This window comes from Platalea leucorodia (assembly GCF_965183815.1).
Source record: "Platalea leucorodia genome assembly, contig: HAP1_HAP1_SCAFFOLD_330, whole genome shotgun sequence".
Classification (NCBI taxonomy): domain Eukaryota; kingdom Metazoa; phylum Chordata; class Aves; order Pelecaniformes; family Threskiornithidae; genus Platalea; species Platalea leucorodia.
The window spans coordinates 1-16807 of record NW_028121247.1 but is presented as its reverse complement, the minus strand read 5'-3'; the positions used below and the strand labels follow the sequence as shown (position 1 = coordinate 16807).

General features: G+C 75.1%; 2 protein-coding genes across 2 annotated transcripts in view; one reads left to right on the top strand and one right to left on the bottom strand.

Moving 5' to 3' along the window:
- The window catches only part of MEGF8 (multiple EGF like domains 8), a gene marked incomplete at its 3' end in the record, with an annotated part of 29364 nt that extends 18420 nt beyond the window's left edge, over nt 1–10944 (top strand). Inside the window, 21 exon segments of the mRNA XM_082338991.1 lie at nt 8–138; nt 140–223; nt 872–982; nt 2111–2229; nt 2309–2399; nt 2401–2514; nt 2602–2773; nt 3012–3175; nt 3689–3833; nt 4061–4295; nt 4757–4883; nt 4961–5171; nt 5295–5509; nt 5761–5968; nt 6530–6692; nt 7114–7306; nt 7461–7631; nt 7851–7981; nt 8085–8217; nt 9351–10462; nt 10884–10944. Coding sequence (XP_082195117.1) covers nt 8–138; nt 140–223; nt 872–982; nt 2111–2229; nt 2309–2399; nt 2401–2514; nt 2602–2773; nt 3012–3175; nt 3689–3833; nt 4061–4295; nt 4757–4883; nt 4961–5171; nt 5295–5509; nt 5761–5968; nt 6530–6692; nt 7114–7306; nt 7461–7631; nt 7851–7981; nt 8085–8217; nt 9351–10462; nt 10884–10944 — 4091 coding nt within the window.
- An 11-nt stretch (nt 10945–10955) lies between these two features.
- On the bottom strand, nt 10956–16801 carry LIPE (lipase E, hormone sensitive type). Its single transcript, XM_082338987.1, is given in 7 exon segments — nt 10956–12968; nt 13146–13434; nt 13640–13859; nt 14636–14863; nt 15701–15779; nt 15781–15996; nt 16762–16801. Coding segments are annotated over 7 exon segments (2745 nt in total). The 5' UTR covers nt 16798–16801; the 3' UTR covers nt 10956–11291.
- Between the last annotated feature and the right edge of the window lie 6 nt (nt 16802–16807).

Here is a 16807-nt window from a genome sequence, read left to right as displayed (position 1 = left end):
CCCCCAGGGGTGCTGGTGCTGTACTACGAGGCCAACGGCAGCGAGCCGACGGGGTTCAACGCCAGCGCGGAGGTCCTGAGCTGCCGGCCGCCCTGCGCCGGGGGGCAGGAGTGCCGGGGGGGCCGCTGCCTCTGCCGGCTGGGGCAGGGGGGGGCCCGGCTGCCGCCAGCGCCTCTGCCCCGGGGACTGCGGCGCCCGCGCCGGGCAGGGCGCCTGCAACGCGGTGAGTTTGGGGGCGCAGGGGGTTTGGGGGTGCAGGGGGGGTGCTGCAAGGGGGGACACGGGGGGTTTGGGGGTGCAGGGGGGTGCTGGGAGGTGCTGCAGGGGGCACAGGGGTTTGGGGGTGCAGGGGGATGCTGCAGGGGGGACACAGGGGGTTTGGGGGTGCAGGAGGTTGCAGGGGGGACACAGGGTTTGGGGGTGCAGGGGGATGGTGGGAGGTGCTGCAGGGGGGACACAGTGTTTGGGGGTGCAGGGGGGTGCTGGGAGGTGCTGCAGGGGGGACACAGGGGTTTGGGGGTGCTGGGAGGTGCTGCAGGGGGGACACAGGGGTTTGGGGTGCTGGGAGGTGCTGCAAGGGGGACACAGGGGTTTGGGGGTGCTGGGAGGTGCTGCAAGGGGGGACACAGGGGTTTGGGGGTGCAGGGGAGTGCTGGGAGGTGCTGCAAGGGGGACACGGGGTTTGGGGGTGCAGGGGGATGCTGGGAGGTGCTGCAAGGGGGACACAGGGGTTTGGGGGTGCAGGGGGGTGCTGGGAGGTGCTGCAGGGGGGACACAGGGGTTTGGGGGTGCAGGAGCTTGTAGGGGGGACACGGGGGTTTGGGGGTGCAGGGGGATGCTGCTGGCAGCCCCCCCTCACCCCCGCCCCCAGACCCTGGGGCTCTGCGTCTGCAGCGAGGGCTTTGCCGGCCCCGACTGCTCGGTGCCGCTGCGGCCGGGCAGCATCGTCTGGGAGACCCTCGTCGACGGGCACCTGGCCTCCGTGAGTGCCCCCCGCGCCCCACGCTTGGGGGGCCAGGCACCACCCTCCACCCTGGGGGAGCCCCTGGGGACTGGAACCCCCCCAGATCCCCCTTCTGCCCCCACGGATCCTGCCCCACGGGTCTGGGGGGCCCCTTGTCTCCTTCCCCAGTGCCCCATAGACCCCGATATCCCCCCGTCTGCCCCAGTGCCCCCCGGTGCCCCATAGACCCCGATACCCCCCCGGTCTGCCCCAGTGCCCCCCGGTGCCCCATAGACCCCCGATACCCCCCCAGGACTGCCCCTAGTGCCCCCCGGTGCCCCATAGACCCCCGATACCCCCCCAGGACTGCCCCTAGTGCCCCCCGGTGCCCCATAGACCCCCGATACCCCCCCAGGACTGCCCCAGTGCCCCCCGGTGCCCCATAGACCCCGATACCCCCCCAGGACTGCCCCTAGTGCCCCCCGGTGCCCCATAGACCCCCGATACCCCCCCAGGACTGCCCCTAGTGCCCCCCGGTGCCCCATAGACACCTGATGCCCCCCCAGGACTGCTCCTAGTGCTCCATAGCCCCCCGATACCCCCCAGGACTGCCCCCAGTGCCCCCTGGTGCCCCATAGACCCCTGATACCCCCCCAGGATTTCCCCCAGTGCCCCATAGCCCCCCGATACCCCCCCGGACCACCCCTAGTGCCCCCCGGTGCCCCATAGACCCCCAATAGCACCCCAGGCTTTCCCCCAGTGCCCCATAGACCCCCGATACCCCCCCAGGACTGCCCCTAGTGCCCCCCGGTGCCCCATAGACCCCCGATACCCCCCAGGACTGCCCCTAGTGCCCCCCGGTGCCCCATAGACCCCTGATGCCCCCCCAGGACTGCCCCTAGTGCTCCATAGCCCCCCGATACCCCCCAGGACTGCCCCCAGTGCCCCCTGGTGCCCCATAGACCCCTGATACCCCCCCAGGATTTCCCCCAGTGCCCCATAGCCCCCCGATACCCCCCCAGGACTGCCCCAGTGCCCCCCGGTGCCCCATAGCCCCCCGATACCCCCCCAGGACTGCCCCTGTCGCCCCCCGGTGCCCCACAGACCCCCGATACCCCCTAGGACCCGTCCCCCCGGGGCTGACCCCGCTGTCCCTGTGCCCCCCAGGACACAGCCAGCCGGTTCCTGCACCGCCTGGGCCACAGCCTGGTGGAGGGTCCGGAGGGGACGCTCTGGATGTTCGGGGGGCTCTCGCTGCCCCAGGGGCTGCTGGGAAGCGTCTACAGGTGAGGAGGCCCCGCTCCCCGGCCCCGCCCCGGCCCCGCCCCGGCCCCGCCCCGCAGATCCCCTTTACTCTGCCCGCAGGTACTCCATCCCCGAGCGCCGCTGGACCCAGATGCTGGCGGGGACGGAGGACGGGGGTCCCGGCCCCTCGCCCCGCTACTTCCACGCGGCCCGCCCCCCTGCCCGCCCGCCGCGCCATGCTGGTGCTGGGGGGGCTGACGGCCGCAGGGGTGGCCAGCGACGCCTGGGTGCTCAACCTCACCACGCTGCAGTGGCGCCAGGAGCAGGTAGGGACCCCCCGGGCCCCCTGCCCCGTGCTGGTCCCGGGGGGGGGCTCAGTGTCACCCGCACCCCCCAACCCTGTCCCCCCCCAGGATCCCCTGCTGCCGGCGGTGGCGGGGCACACGCTGACCCCCCGGCGGGGGACCTCGCTGCTGCTCATCGGGGGGTACTCGCCCGAAAACGGCTTCAACAAGAAGCTGCTGGAGTACCGGGTGGAGACGGAGAGCTGGGAGGTGGGGCAGCAGGCCGGGACCCCCCCCACAGGTAACGGGGACCCCGGGTCTCGGCGGTGGCGGGTAGCAAGCTGGGACCCCCGGGTGATAGGGCTGGGACCTCCCAGGTTCTTACAGTAAGGGGTGCCAAGCTGGGACCCCCAGGTAAGGGGGCTGGGACCCCCAGATCCTTAGGGTAGCAGGTATCCCCCGGGCAAGGGGGCTGGGCCCCCCCCGCGCCGCCCGGGCCCCCCCGCGCCGGGCCCAGCCCTGTCTCGCCCCCTCCCCAGGCCTCTACGGCCACTCGGCCGTCTACCACGAGGACACGGACGCCATCTACGTCTTCGGGGGCCACCGCTTCCACGTGGAGACTGTCTCGGCCTCGCCGGAGCTCTACAGCCTCTACTGCCCCAACCTCACCTGGAGCCTCCTCGCCCCCTCCCAGGGCCGCAAGGTGCGGGGTGGGGGGCTGGGGGGGGATCCGTGGGTGGCTGGGGGTCCTTTGGGGGCATCCGTGGGTGGCTGGGGGTCCTTTGGGGGGATCCGTGGGTGGCTGGGGGTCCTTTGGGGGCATCCGTGGGTGGCTGGGGGTCCTTTGGGGGGATCCGTGGGTGGCTGGGGGTCCTTTGGGGGCATCCGTGGGTGGCTGGGGGTCTTTTGGGGACATCCGTGGGTGGCTGGGGGTCCTTTGGGGACATCTGGGGGTGTTAGGGGGTGTCTAGGCGCCCTTTGGGGACATCTGGGTGTTGGGGGTGTCTGGGGGTCCTTGAGGGGTGTCTGGGGGTGTTAGGGAATGGGGACCACGTTGGGGGCATCCGTGGGGCACTGGAGGGGATCCGTGGGGCATCGACGGAGCGTTTGGGGGGCCCCCGTGGGGTGTCTGGGGGGGGTTTCTTTGGCATTAGGGCATGCGGGGCTTTGGGGGGATGTGGGGGGCCCCTCTGTGACCCCTGTGCATCCCCCTCAGCCCCAGCCCCACTTCTTCCATGCGGCGGCGGTGGTGGGGGACGTGATGGTGGTCCTGGGGGGCCGGACGGAGACCCACGACTTCAGCAACCACCTGCTGCTCTACCAGCTGCGCTGCAACGCCTGGGTGCTGCCGCCCCACACCGGTGAGGGGCTGGGGCGGCGCTGGGCACCCCGAGATGGGGAGGGGACCCCGAAACCGGGGGGGGGTGGGACCGCACCCCCGGTAACAGGGGGAATGGGGCTGGGGACCCTGCAAGGGGATCGGGGACCCCGAAACGCTCAGGGAGCGGGTACTCCGTGGGGAAGGGGCTGCAGCCCGGGACAGGGGGACCCCAGGACTGATGCTGTCTGTCCGTCCGTCCGTCCCCAGAGGCGGCGGTGGTGGGCGAGCCCATGAACCGGTCGGTGGCCCACGCGGTGGCAGTGGCGGGGGGCCGGGTCTACGTCTCGGGGGGCTTCAACGGGGTGGCCCTGGGGCGGCTGTCGGCCCTGCGGCTGCCCGCGGACCCCTGCCTGTCCCTGCCCGGCCCCGAGGCCTGCAACCGCTCGGGCGCTGCCTGCGCCTGGTGCCACGGCAGCTGCCTGTCCGCTGACGCTGCCCAGCGGTAAGGGGGGGCTCGGGGGGCGGGAGGGGGTCTGGGGGGGCCCGGGGGGGCGTACGGGGTGCCGTGGGGCGGGAGGGGGTCTGGGGGGGCCCGGGGGGGCGTACGGGGTGCCGTGGGGCGGGAGGGGGTCTGGGGGAGCCCGGGGGGGCGTACGGGGTGCCGTGGGGCGGGAGGGGGTCTGGGGGGGCCCGGGGGGACGTACGGGGTGCTGTGGGGCGGGAGGGGGTCTGGGGGGGCCCGGGGGGGCGTACGGGGTGCCGTGGGGCGGGAGGGGGTCTGGGGGGGCCCGGGGGGACGTACGGGGTGCCGTGGGGCGGGAGGGGGTCTGGGGGGGTACGGGGGGACGTACGGGGTGGGGGGGTCTGGGGGGCAGCTGTGGGGCGGGGGTATGAATTAGGGTTGAGGGTGGGTGGTGTGGGGCGAGCGGGCGGGGCATGCAAATGAGATGCAAATGCCCCCAGCCTGGGCTGCGCCCCGGGCCCCGCCACCTGCTCCCCGACGCCGCGCTCCCCCGAGGACTGCCGACGCCTGCGGACCTGCAGCGAGTGCCTGGCCCAGCACCCCCGCGCCCTGCGGCTGGGCGCCCCGGTGAGCGGGGGGACGCCGGGACGGGGCTGGGGGACCCCCGGGACGCCCCCCCCCCTCACCCTGCGCCCCCGCCCCAGGCCCCGCCGCAGTGCAAGTGGTGCACCAACTGCCCCGAGGGCGCCTGCATCGGCAGCGGCGGCAGCTGCACCTCGGAGAACGACTGTCGCATCAACCAGCGGGAGATCTTCGCCGCCGCCAACTGCTCCGAGGTGTCGTGCGAGGCCTCCGACTGCCCCAAGTGCACCGCCTCCGGCAAGTGCATGTGGACGCGGCAGTTCAAGCGCACCGGTACGGGGCCGGGGGGCAGCGGGGCTGAGATGGGGGGGGGGGGGCGGGGGGCTGCACTGAGCCCTCTCGCCGGCTCGGGGGGCGCAGCGCGGGGCGCCCCACCAGCCCCCCGCGCCCCCCCAGGCGAGACCCGCCGCATCCTGAGCGTGCAGCCCACCTACGACTGGACCTGCTTCAGCCACTCGCTGCTCAACGTCTCCCCCATGCCCGTGGAGTCCTCGCCCCCCCTGCCCTGCCCCACGCCCTGCCACAACCACAGCTCCTGCGGGCTCTGCCTGGCCTCCAAGGGGGCCGACGGGGGCTGGCAGCACTGCGTCTGGAGCGTCAGCCTGCAGCAGGTGGGGGGCTTGGGGGGGGCTTGGGGGGCTGGGGAGGTCTGGGGGTCTGAGGAGGAAGGTCCTGGGGGGGGGCCGGTCGTGGGGCGTATGGGGAGTTGGAGTGCCACGGCATCGGGGGGTGACTGGGGGGGACAGGCATGGGGGGCTTGGGGTGGTCTGTGGGGCACGGGGGGCAGGCTGGGGGCCGTGGGGGGCCTGGGGCAGGCTGTGGGCACGGGGGCCCCCCTGACCCCCTTCTCCCCTCTCCCCAGTGCATGAGCCCCAGCTACGTCCCCCTGCGCTGCGCGGCCGGGGCGTGCGGGCGGCTGCTGCGGGGGGCCGAGAGCTGCACCCCGGGGTGCGCGGGGGCCCCCCAGTGCTCCCGCTGCCTCCGCCAGCCCCGCTGCGGCTGGTGCGCCCGCCGCGGGCACAACGGCAGCGGCCGCTGCCTGGAGGGTGGCCTCCACGGCCCCCGCCACGGTACGCTGTGGGGCAGGGGCGGGGGGCTCGGGGTGGGGGCTCTGGGGTGCCTGGGGGTGGGCTACGGGGTGCCTGGGGCAGGGATGGGGTGCCTGGGGGTGGGCTATGGGGTACCTGGGGCAAGGATGGGGTGCGTGGGGCAGGCTGTGTGGTGCCTGGGCTGGGCTGTGGGGTGCATGGGGCAGGGATGGGGTGTGTGGGGTGGGCTATGGGGCGCTTGGGGTGGGCTATGGGGCATGTGGGGCAGGGATGGGGTGCCTGGGGTGGGCTATGGGGTGCCTGGGGCAGGGATGGGGTGCGTGGGGTGGGCTATGGGGTGGGCTATGAGGTGTGTGGGGCAGGGATGGGGTGCATGGGGTGGGCTATGGGGTGCATGGGGTGGGCTGTGGGGTATCAGGGGCATGGATGGGGTGCCTGGGGTGGGCTATGGGGTGCCTGGGGCAGGGACAGAGGGCTGGGGGGGGGGTACAGCGTGCTGGGGGGGGGCTGTGGGGAGCCTGGGGGGGGCTATGGGGCAGGGGAAGCGGCGTCCCCCCCCCAGCCCCTTTCCTGCCGGCCCAGGGCTGGCGCAGGCGTGTGGGGCAGAGGCAGAGTGGGCTTTCCTGGGCTGCCCCCCCGAGAACGAGTGTCTCAACGGGCACCACGACTGCAACGAGACGCAGGACTGCCACGACCTCCCGCACGGCTACCGCTGCGCGTGCAAGAGCGGCTACACGCTGGACAAGTGAGTGGGCGTGCGAGGGGGGGGGCTGGTGCAAACCCCCCCAAGCACGCGCCGGCGGGGCCTGGCGCTGGCTCTGGCGCGCGCGGAGCGAACGGCCCTTGTAAGCGTGCATGGGTGAGCTTGCACGAGGGCGTCGCACGAGTCGTGCTGGGTCACCCGCCTGAGTTTGTGGGGCAGCACACGCGCGGCTTTTGCACTACCGTGATGCCCCCGTCGTGCAAGTGAGCCCTGGGAGCACGCAGAGAGCGGGTTTGCACACACAACGTGCCCCGTGCATCCTCGTGAATCCTCGCGAGCATGTTTGCGCACACATGAGCGTGCAGGGAGCGGGTTTGCACGCACAGGGAGTCCCCCGGCCCCCCGGGAGCGAGAGGGGCACCCCCCCGTGCCCCCCGTGCCCCCATGCCGGCCCTCCCCGCAGCGCCACGGGGCTGTGCCGGCCGGTGTGCGAGCAGGGCTGCGTCAACGGGACGTGCGTGGAGCCCAACCGCTGCCGCTGCCACTTCGGCTACGTGGGGCACAACTGCTCGGTGCAGTGCCAGTGCAACGGGCACAGCAAGTGCCTCAGCCCCACCGCCCGCGACCAGTGCCTCCAGTGCTTCAACAACACCAAGGTGGGGCGGCTGTGGGGCGGCACGGGGGGCTGCCTGGGGCAGGGATGGAGGAGGGGAGGCGGGAGGGATGCGGGGCGGGATGCGGGGGGGCTGCGGGGCGCGCACGGAGGGCGTGGGGCAGGCTGCGGCGCGGGCTGAGCCTGCCCCACGGCAGGGCCCGCAGTGCGAGCGGTGCCGGCCCCTCTTCGTGGGCTCGGCACGGGCGGGGGGCTCGTGCCGGCCCTGCCGCAGCTTCTGCCGCCACAACGCTGCCGTCTGCATCTCGCGGGAGGAGTACGAGCGTGCCCGCCGGGACCCTGCCCGCTTCCCCCTGGAGCCCGCCATGGTCAGTGGGGCGCCCCATGGCGCGGGGCTGGGGCTGCGGGCGGGGGGGGGGCCCCAGGGGCTGCCCCGCAGCGGCCGGGCGGAGGGGCTCCGCTCCCCGATCCCATGTCCCGGGGTTTGGGGGGCGTCCCCTCGCCTGCCCCGCGTCCTGGGGGGCCCCATCTCGCCCTGCCCCACATCCTGGGGGGCCTGGGGCTCCCCGTTTCCCCCTGCCCCCCAGATCCCCACGTGGGTGTCGGAGGGGCCGAGCGAGGAGGCGGCCGTCTGCGTCAACTGCCAGAACAACAGCGTGGGCGAGCGCTGCGACGGCTGCCGGCCCGGCTTCTTCCTGCTCGACGGCGCCTGCACCAAGTACGGGCCCTCGCGCGCGGCGCGGTCCTCGCGCAAGGGCGGGTGGGGGGACGCCCTCGTGCGAGGGGATCCCCTCGTGCGAGCCTCGTGCGACGGCCCCCAGGTGCCAGTGCAACGGGCACGCGGACACGTGCAACGAGCTGGACGGGACGGGGTGTCCCTGCCAGAACAACACCGAGACGGGCAGCTGCCAGGGCAACAGCCCCGCCGACAAGAAGGACTGCTACAAGCAGCAGGTCAGGGCCCCGGCACCGCCTCGCCGGCACCCCCTCCCCCACCCCTGCGTCCCCGCAGCCCCGCGGGACCCCCCGGGTCCCCACGCCGTCCCCGCGCCCGCATCCTCGCGCCAACAGCCCCGTTGTCCCCGCGCCTGCGTCCTCGCGCCCCGCTGCGCCCCTGTGCTCGCGGCCCTGTCCCCACCGCTGTCCCCGCGATCGTCCCCGTGCTCCTGTCCCCACCGCTGTCCCCGCGATCGTCCCCGTGCCCCTGTCCCGCCCCGCTCCCGTCCCCGCGATCGTCCCCGTGCCCCTGTCCCTACCGCTGTCCCCGCGATCGTCCCCGTGCCCCTGTCCCCACCGCTGTCCCCGCGATCGTCCCCCTGTCCCCCCTGCTGTCCCCGCGATCGTCCCCCTGTCCCCACCGCTGTCCCCGCGATCGTCCCCGTGCCCCTGTCCCGCCCCGCTCCCGTCCCCGCGATCGTCCCCGTGCCCCTGTCCCCCCTGCTGTCCCCGCGATCGTCCCCCTGCCCCTGTCCCCACCGCTGTCCCCGCGATCGTCCCCGTGCCCCTGTCCCCACCGCTGTCCCTGTGATCGTCCCCCTGCCCCTGTCCCCACCGCTGTCCCCGCGATCGTCCCCGTGCCCCTGTCCCTCCCGCTGTCCCCGCGATCGTCCCCCTGCCCCTGTCCCCACCGCTGTCGCCGCGATCGTCCCCCTGCCCCTGTCCCCCCTGCTGTCCCCGCGATCGTCCCCCTGCCCCTGTCCCCACCACTGTCCCCGCGATCGTCCCCCTGCCCCTGTCCCCCCTGCTGTCCCCATGATCGTCCCCGTGCCCCTGTCCCCACCGCTGTCCCCGCGATCGTCCCCCTGCCCCTGTCCCCACCGCTGTCCCCGCGATCGTCCCCGTGCCCCTGTCCCCACCGCTGTCGCCGCGATCGTCCCCCTGCCCCTGTCCCGCCTGCTGTCCCCGCGATCGTCCCCGTGCCCCTGTCCCCACCGCTGTCGCCGCGATCGTCCCCATGCTCCTGTCCCCCCTGCTGTCCCCGCGATCGTCCCCGTGCCCCTGTCCCGCCCCGCCCCCGTCCCCGCGTTTCGCCCCGGCGCCATCCCCGCGGCGGCTGCTGACGCCCCGCGTCCCCCCGTCCCCCTCAGTGCGCCAAGTGCCGCGACTCCTTCCACGGGCACCCGGTGGGGGGACAGCAGTGCTACCGGCTGATGGCGGTGGAGCAGGAGTACTGCCTGGACCCCACCTCGCAGAGCAACTGCTTCCACCAGCCCCAGCTCCAGCACCTGGGGCCCGGCCGCACCGTCCTCTTCGGCGTCCAGCCCAAGTTCACCAACGTCGACATCCGCATCACGCTGGATGTCACCTTCGGCGGCGTCGACCTCTTCGTCTCCACCGCCTACGACACCTTCGCCGTCGACGTCGACCCCGCCACCGGCCGCCACCTCGTCCGCCTCCAGACCCCCCACCCCGCCGGGGCCGGGGCCGGCGCCGCCAACGCCACGCGGCTGCGGGAGGAGCGCGCCGGCGGGCTGGTGACCTACCTGACGGTGCGGGAGGCGGCGGCAGCGCTGGTGGTGCGGGGGGTGCGGGACCGGCTGGTGCTGACCTACCCCCACGCCCTGCACCCCCTCAAGTCCAGCCGCTTCTACCTGCTGCTGCTGGGGGTGGGGGGCCCGCGGGGCGGCCCCTCGCAGGGGCTGCTCTTCTTCCGCCAGGACCAGGCCCACATCGACCTCTTCGTCTTCTTCTCCGTCTTCTTCTCCTGCTTCTTCCTCTTCCTCGCCCTCTGCGTCCTGCTCTGGAAGGCCAAGCAGGGGCTGGACGCCCGCCACGAGCAGCGCCGGCACCTCCAGGAGATGAGCAAGATGGCCAGCCGCCCCTTCGCCAAGGTCACCGTCTGCTTCGAGCGGGGGGCGCCCCCCGGGCCCCCCCGCCGCCGCCCCGCCGCCGCCCCGGCCCCCCCGCTGCCCGGCGCCGGCCCGGTGACGCTGGAGCCCACCGAGGACGGGGTGGCGGCGGTGGCCACCCTGCTGCTGCAGCTGCCGGGGGGCCCGCGGGGCCCCCACCGCGCCGCCCTGGCCTCCGCCCTGGTGACGCTGCGGCAGGGGCTGCAGGAGTACGGGGGGGGGCCCCCCGGCGCGCAAGGGGGGGCTGGCCCACGAGCTCACCTCCATGGCGCTCTGAGGGGGGACGCCCCGCTTTCGGGGCGGCTCTCGGCCCCGGGGCTGGAAGGGGGGAGCTGCGTGGGGGACCCCCGGTGCGTGGGGGGGGGGGCGCCCCGCTGCCACGCACGGCCCCCGGTATCGGGGGGAGAAGGGGGTGCAGCAGCCCCGCGCTCGCAGGGGGGCACGGGCGCTGCCCCCCGTGCTCGGGTGCAAGGCGTTACCCCAACATCGGGGGGGGGGGGGGCAGGGGCCGCCCCCACCTTTCACAACCCAAAACACTCCAGTATTTATGGGGGGCGGCGTGTTGCCCCCCGTTTTGGGGAGGGGGTGTCAGGGTGCTGCCCCCCTCCCCTTTACACCTGTATTTATTGGGGGGGGGGAATGGGGGTGCTGCCTCCGGCCCTTTGCCGTGGGGCTCACTCGGGGGGGGGGGGGGGGGGGAGCTCCTTGCACCCCGTTTTGTGCCCCCCCGGCCGTCGCGGGGGGGTTAATAAACAGCGTTTGCCCCCCCAGTCTGTCCCCGAAATCAGGCAGGACGCAGGGGCGGGGGGCGAGCGCTTTATTGGGGGGCTGAGAGGGGAACGCGCCACGTTTGGGGCGAATCTCTGCCGTTTTGGGGTGGGACTCGCCATTCCCTTGCGGAGAGCCCCACTTTGGGGTGAATCTCCCCGTTTCGGGGTGTCTCTGCTGTCCTGGGGTGCCTCGCCCTGGGTTGTGGGCAAGTTCCCCCGTTCGGGGCCGGCGGCAGCCCGTGGGCCACCTGGCAGACAGCTGCCAGGCCCGGGGGGCAGCGGGGGCCCCGAAGCCCCCGGGGTGCCCCCCCCGCCCCCCGGAGCCCCCAGCCCCGGGAGGAGGGGCTGCGCCAAACCCCCCGCCCCCCCCGGCGCTCTCAGCAGGTCTTTCTTGCCCCGGCCCGGGGGCTCAGGACCCCACCTCGCGCCCCGCGGGGCCGCTGGGGCGGCGGGCGAGCGGCTGGGCCCCGCTGTGCCGCCGTCCGGGGGGCGCCTGCGGGGGGCCGGGGCCGTCCGGGGGGCTGGGGGCCCCCCCCTCTGCCAGGGCCCCGCAGCAGAGGGGCGGCTGGGGGGGAGCCCCGGCCCCGGGGGCCGGCAGGGACCCTGCGCCGTGGGGCAGGGCGGCCGCGGGCCCGTGGGGCAGGGCGGCGCCGTTGCCGTGGGTCAAAGTGGCCCCAGTGCTGCGGGCTGGGATAGGGCCGTCAACGTGGGTCAACGCGGTGCCGGTGCCACGTGTCGGGGCAGCGCCGGTGCCGTGGGTCGGGGCGGTGCCGTGGGTCGGGGCAGCGCCGGTGCCGTGGGTTGAGGTGGCCCCAGTGTCATGGGTTGTGGCAGTGCTGGTGCCGTGGGTTGAGGTGGCCCCGGTGCGGTCGGTTGGGGCAATGCTGGTGCTGTTGGCTGTGCCGGTGCCGGTGCCATGGGTTGAGGTGGCCATGGTGCGGTCGTTTGGGGCAATGCTGGTGCTGTTGGCGGTGCCGGTGCCGGTGCCATGGGTTGAGGTGGCCCTGGTGCGGTCGGTTGGGGCAATGCTGGTGCTGTTGGCGGTGCCGGTGCCGGGGGTGGAGGCGGCCCCAATGCCGGGGGTCGGGGCAGTGCCGGTGCTGCGCGTCGGGGCAGCGCTGCCGCCTTCGACCCTGGTGTCGCGGGTCGGAGCGGTGCTGGAGCCGGTCGCTGGTGCAGCGCTGCCGTCGTGGATCGGGGCGGTGCCATCGTCGCTGGTGGTCGCAGTGGCAGAGCCGTGGGTCGGGGCGGTGCCGTCACCGTGGGTTGATGCGCTCCCCGTGCCGGGGTTGGCTGCAGCCGCTGAGCCGTGGGTCGGGGCAGCTCCAGGGCCCCCCGCGCCCCCCGTGCTGTGGGTCGCTGCAGCCAGGGAGCCAAGGCTTGCCGTGCCCCCCGTGCCGGGAGTCGCCAAGCTCTCCTGGCGGCCCCCCGGCAGCACCGACCCACGGCGGGGGCTGTCCTGTGGGGCCAGGCTGTCCCTGCGGGTCCCCAACAGCACCGACCCACGGCGGGGGCTGTCCTGTGGGGCCAGGCTGTCCCTGCGGGTCCCCAACAGCACCGACCCACGGCGGAGGCCGTCCTGTGGGGCCAGGCTGTCCCTGCGGGTCCCCAGCAGCACCGACCCACGGCGGAGGCCGTCCTGTGGGGCCAGGCTGTCCCTGCGGGTCCCCAACAGCACCGACCCACGGCGCAGCCCGTCCTGTGGGGCCAGGCTCTCCCTGCGGGACCCCAGCAGCACCGACCCACGGCGCAGCCCGTCCTGGGGGGCCAGGCTGTCCCTGCGGGGGCCCAGCAGCAGCGACCCACGGCGGAGGCCGTCCTGTGGGGCCAGGCTGTCCCTGCGGGGGCCCAGCAGCAGCGACCCACGGCGGAGGCCGTCCGGGGGGGCGCTGGGGGGCTGGAGGATGTCGCGGATGAGGCGGGTGCAGATGGCGGTGGCCTGGCGGGTCTCGGGGCTGAGGGGGCCCAGGCTGAGGAAGCCGTGGGGCAGGTCGGGCAGCACCCGCAGCGTCACCGGCCGCCCCAGCGCCCGCAGCCGCCGGGCCAGCGCCACCGAGTCGTCCAGCAGCGGGTCCAGCTCGCAGGCCTGGGGGGGACGTGGGGGTCGGGGGGGTGTTCGGGGCACGGGGGGTCGGGGGGGACACGGGCCATCCGCGGGGATGTGGGGTACCGGGGACGTGGGGGTGCCCGTGGGGACACATCGGGGGGCCGGGGGGGTCCGTGTCCCCTCCCGCGGGGGGCCGGGGGGTCTCGGGGGACTCACCACCAGGTGGATGGGGGGCAGCCCCCCCAGCAGCCCGTCGGGGGCCAGCAGCGGGGACATGTAGGGGTTCCTGGCCAGCGGGGCGGGGGGCAGGTCGAAGCGGGCGGGGGGCCCCCGGCTGCGCAGGGGCTGGAACTCGTCCGGGTACTCGGGGGCCTCGGCCCCGTCCTCGGGGTCCCCCTCGCCGGGGGGGGGCTCCTCCTCCCGCCGCGCCCCCCCCCGCCTCCGCGATGCTCTTGCGGGGCAGGTCTGCGGGGCGGGACCCCAGATCCTCTCCCCCATGTCCCCAGCGCCCCCCATGTCCCCAGACACCCTGGGGTCCCCAACACCCCCCCAAGTCCCTCCCCGTCTCCCCCAAACTCCCGGTGTCTCACCCCCGCCCCCCCCCCGTGCCCCCCAGTGCTCCCCATCACCCCAAATGCCCCCTGCCCACCCCCCCCCCCCATGTCCCCAGTGCCCCCCCGTGTCCCCATATCCCCCCGGCGCCCCCCAACCCGCTGATGCAGGGCAGGCTCGCCCCGCTGCCCCCCAGCGCCCCCAGCCCGCTCCCCATTACCGCCGTACTGGGGTGGGCGGGGGGCCCGCGGAAGAGCCCCCCCAGCCAGGCGGCCGCCCCCCGGCGCAGGTCGCGCAGCAGCAGGGCCGTGTCGCGGCGCAGCAGCCGTGTGGGGCTGAGGGTCTCCAGGGCGGGGGTCTCGGCCTCCCCCTCCGTCCCTGGGGGGGCGCAGGGGGTCCCCAACCGTCCCCCAGCAGCCCTGCCGGGGGTCCCCACCTCCCCCCACCCCCCCATGCCATCCCGTGCCCCCACCTTTCCCCAGCCCCCCACGTCCCCCCGAACGCCCATCTCCCCCCGCACCCATCTCCCCCATGTCCCCCCATGCCCCCCCAACCACTCATCTCCCCCATGTCCCCCCGTGTCCCTCCCACCTCCCCATGTCCCCCCGTGTCCCCCCATGTCCCCCCGTGTCCCCCCCACCTCCCCACGTCCCCCCGCGTCCCCCCAACCCCCATCTCCCTACGTATCCCCCTGACCCCCCATCTCCCCCCGACCCCCAGCTCCCTCCCACCTCCCCCACGTCCCCCCGCGTCCCCCCAACCCCCATCTCCCTACGTATCCCCCCGACCCCCCAGCTCCCCCCGACCCCCAGCTCCCTCCCACCTCCCCACGTCCCCCCGCGTCCCCCCAACCCCATCTCCCTACGTATCCCCCCGACCCCCCAGCTCCCCCCGACCCCCAGCTCCCTCCCACCTCCCCACATCCCCCCGCGTCCCCCCGACCCCCATCTCCCTACGTATCCCCCCGACCCCCCATCTCCCCCCGACCCCCAGCTCCCCCTGACCCCCAGCTCCCTCCCACCTCCCCACGTCCCCCCGCGTCCCCCCGACCCCCATCTCCCTACGTATCCCCCCGACCCCCCAGCTCCCCCCGACCCCCAGCTCCCTCCCACCTCCCCACGTCCCCCTGACCCCCGTCTCCCCCCGGCCCCCACCTGCGTAGGCGCTGAGGCACTTGCAGAGGACGGCGAGGGGCAGGAGCGGGTCCAGCAGCGTCAGCAGGCGGGAGGGGGACACGGCCGCCTGCACCAGGGTGACGGGGTAGGCCGCCACGATGCCGTCGGGCGCCTGCACCCCGACGGTGGCCGCCCGCATGGACACCGTCAGGCAGAGGTTGCCGCCCGCGCTGTCGCCCGCCAGGCACACGCGCTGCGCCGTCGAGCCTGCGGCGGGGACGGGGCGGGGGTCACCCCGCCAGCCACCCCGGGGGGCTCGGCCGCCTCGGCCGGGGGCGTCTACCGACGGCGGCGGTGGGGGGTACGGGGGGTTGTGCCCGCATCACCCGCAGCGCGACGGGGGGTTCCCGGCAACCTGCAGCAGCCCCTGCACCCCCCTGCCCCATAGCCACCCCCAGCACCCCACCACCCCCATGGCCGCCCCCTGCTCCCCCCACAGCCGCCCCCTGCACCCCATCGCCCCCATAGCCATCCGCAGCACCCCCCTGCCCCATAGCCACCCCCTGCACCCCGCTTGCCCCAGAGCAGGTCCCCCTGCACCCCCCTGCCCCATAGCGACCCCCCAGCACCCCCACAGCCGCCCCCTGCACCCCATCGCCCCCATAGCCATCCGCAGCACCCCCCTGCCCCATAGCCACCCCCTGCACCCCGCTTGCCCCAGAGCAGGTCCCCTGCACCCCCCCTGCCCCATAGCGACCCCCAGCACCCCCACAGCCGCCCCCTGCACCCCATCGCCCCCATAGCCATCCGCAGCACCCCCCCTGCCCCATAGCCACCCCCTGCACCCCGCTTGCCCAGAGCAGGTCCCCTGCACCCCCCTGCCCCATAGCGGACCCCCAGCACCCCCACAGCCGCCCCCTGCACCCCATAGCCATCCGCAGCACCCCCCTGCCCCATAGCCACCCCCTGCACCCCATCGCCCCCATAGCCATCCGCAGCACCCCCCCTGCCCCATAGCCACCCCCTGCACCCCGCTTGCCCCAGAGCAGGTCCCCAGCACCCCGCTGCCCCCGGCGGCCCCCCGGCGGCCCCCCGGCAGCCCACCCAGCAGGCGGCAGTTGCGCAGGGCCCAGCAGTAGGCGTAGAAGCACTCCTCCAGCGCCCGGGGGAAGGGGGCCTCGGGGGGCCAGGGCGTAGTCGACGGAGAGGATGGGGGCCCCCAGCTCGCGGGCCCAGCCCCGCAGGTAGGGCTCGTGGGAGCGGGAGGTCTGCGCCACGAAGCCCCCCCCGTGGAAGTGCACCAGCAGGGCGGGCGAGGGGGGCAGGGGGGGCCCCCGCCACCACCGCAGCGGCGCCCGCGGCCCCTCGGCGCGCGTCAGGGCGCTCAGCGCCGCGCTGTCCTGGGGGGAGCGGGATGAGCCCTGCTGCGGGGGCCCCAGCAGACAGACCCCCCCCCCCAACCCTGCAGGGACCCCCGTGTGCCCCCCAGCAGACAGACACCCCCCCCCAACCCTGCAGGGACCCCCGTGTGCCCCCCAGCAGACAGACCCCCCCCCAACCCTGCAGGGACCCCCGTGTGCCCCCCAGCAGACAGACCCCCCCCCCCAACCCTGCAGGGACCCCCGTGTGCCCCCCAGCAGACAGACCCCCCCCCAACCCTGCAGGGACCCCCGTGTGCCCCCCAGCAGACAGACACCCCCCCCCCAACCCTGCAGGGACCCCCGTGTACCCCCAGCAGACAGACCCCCCCCCCCCAACCCTGCAGGGACCCCCGTGTGCCCCCCAGCAGACAGACCCCCCCCCCAACCCTGCAGGGACCCCCGTGTGCCCCCCAGCAGACAGACCCCCCCCCAACCCTGCAGGGACCCCCGTGTGCCCCCCAGCAGACAGACACCCCCCCCCCAACCCTGCAGGGACCCCCGTGTGCCCCCCAGCAGACACCCCCCCCCCAACCCTGCAGGGACCCCCGTGTACCCCCAGCAGACAGACCCCCCTGCCCGCCCCCGCAGGGACCCTCGGTTTACCCCCCCCCGCCCCAGGACCCCCCAGTGTCCCACCCGCCCCAGGGACACCCCCCTGTACCCCCCATAGCGGGGGGGGCTCACCTCTCCCCCCCCATATCCCCCCCCCCCGAGTCTGCCCCCCCAGCGCCCCCCGCCCCTCACCTGCCCCTCGCGCAGCTGGTAGGAGAGCAGCCGCATGTGGACGGGG